This window comes from Morone saxatilis, unplaced genomic scaffold (genome assembly GCF_004916995.1).
Source record: "Morone saxatilis isolate NCDOM2014 unplaced genomic scaffold, NCSU_SB_2.0 Contig5, whole genome shotgun sequence".
In the NCBI taxonomy this organism is placed as follows: domain Eukaryota; kingdom Metazoa; phylum Chordata; class Actinopteri; family Moronidae; genus Morone; species Morone saxatilis.
The window spans coordinates 12056165-12056512 of NW_023340095.1; the positions used below are offsets into that span (position 1 = coordinate 12056165).

The 348-nt window shown below is 48.3% G+C and overlaps 1 protein-coding gene across 3 annotated transcripts in view; it reads left to right on the plus strand.

Annotated features, from left to right (window-relative positions):
- Positions 1 to 348, plus strand: part of fmnl2a (formin-like 2a) — a 52515-nt gene that overhangs the window by 48304 nt on the left and 3863 nt on the right. The window contains exon 26 of one of the 3 annotated variants that reach the window (XM_035676912.1): positions 86 to 206. The exons of the other annotated variants lie outside the window; for them this stretch is intronic. Within the exon in view, the coding sequence (XP_035532805.1) occupies positions 86 to 177 (92 nt within the window). The 3' untranslated portion in view covers positions 178 to 206. The remainder of the gene's footprint in view (positions 1 to 85; positions 207 to 348) is intronic. 3 annotated transcript variants of the gene reach the window in all.

Consider the following 348-nt stretch of genomic DNA (forward strand, 5'->3'; position numbering starts at 1 on the left):
ACAAGTGCTAAACCCTGTAGGAGTCTGCTTTTCTTAAATTGTGTTTGTCTTGTCTTGGCTGTTGTCCTTGTTGTTCTCAATGCAGTGCTGAAGACAGTGCCCTTTACCGCCCGCACAGCCAAGCGCGGCTCTCGGTTCTTCTGCGAGCCTGCCCTCAATGAGGAGTACCATTACTAAGCTTTATAGAACTGTCTCTCTTCTCTAAGGTTGCTGGAACAAAACATTTTCTCCTTTATGTCCTTTCTCTCCTCCATCCTTGCATGCCCTCGTCACACTCCTTCTCTTTTAACCACCACACTCAAACTCTCACACCTCGGACCTGAGACACACACACATGCCTGAGTGCGT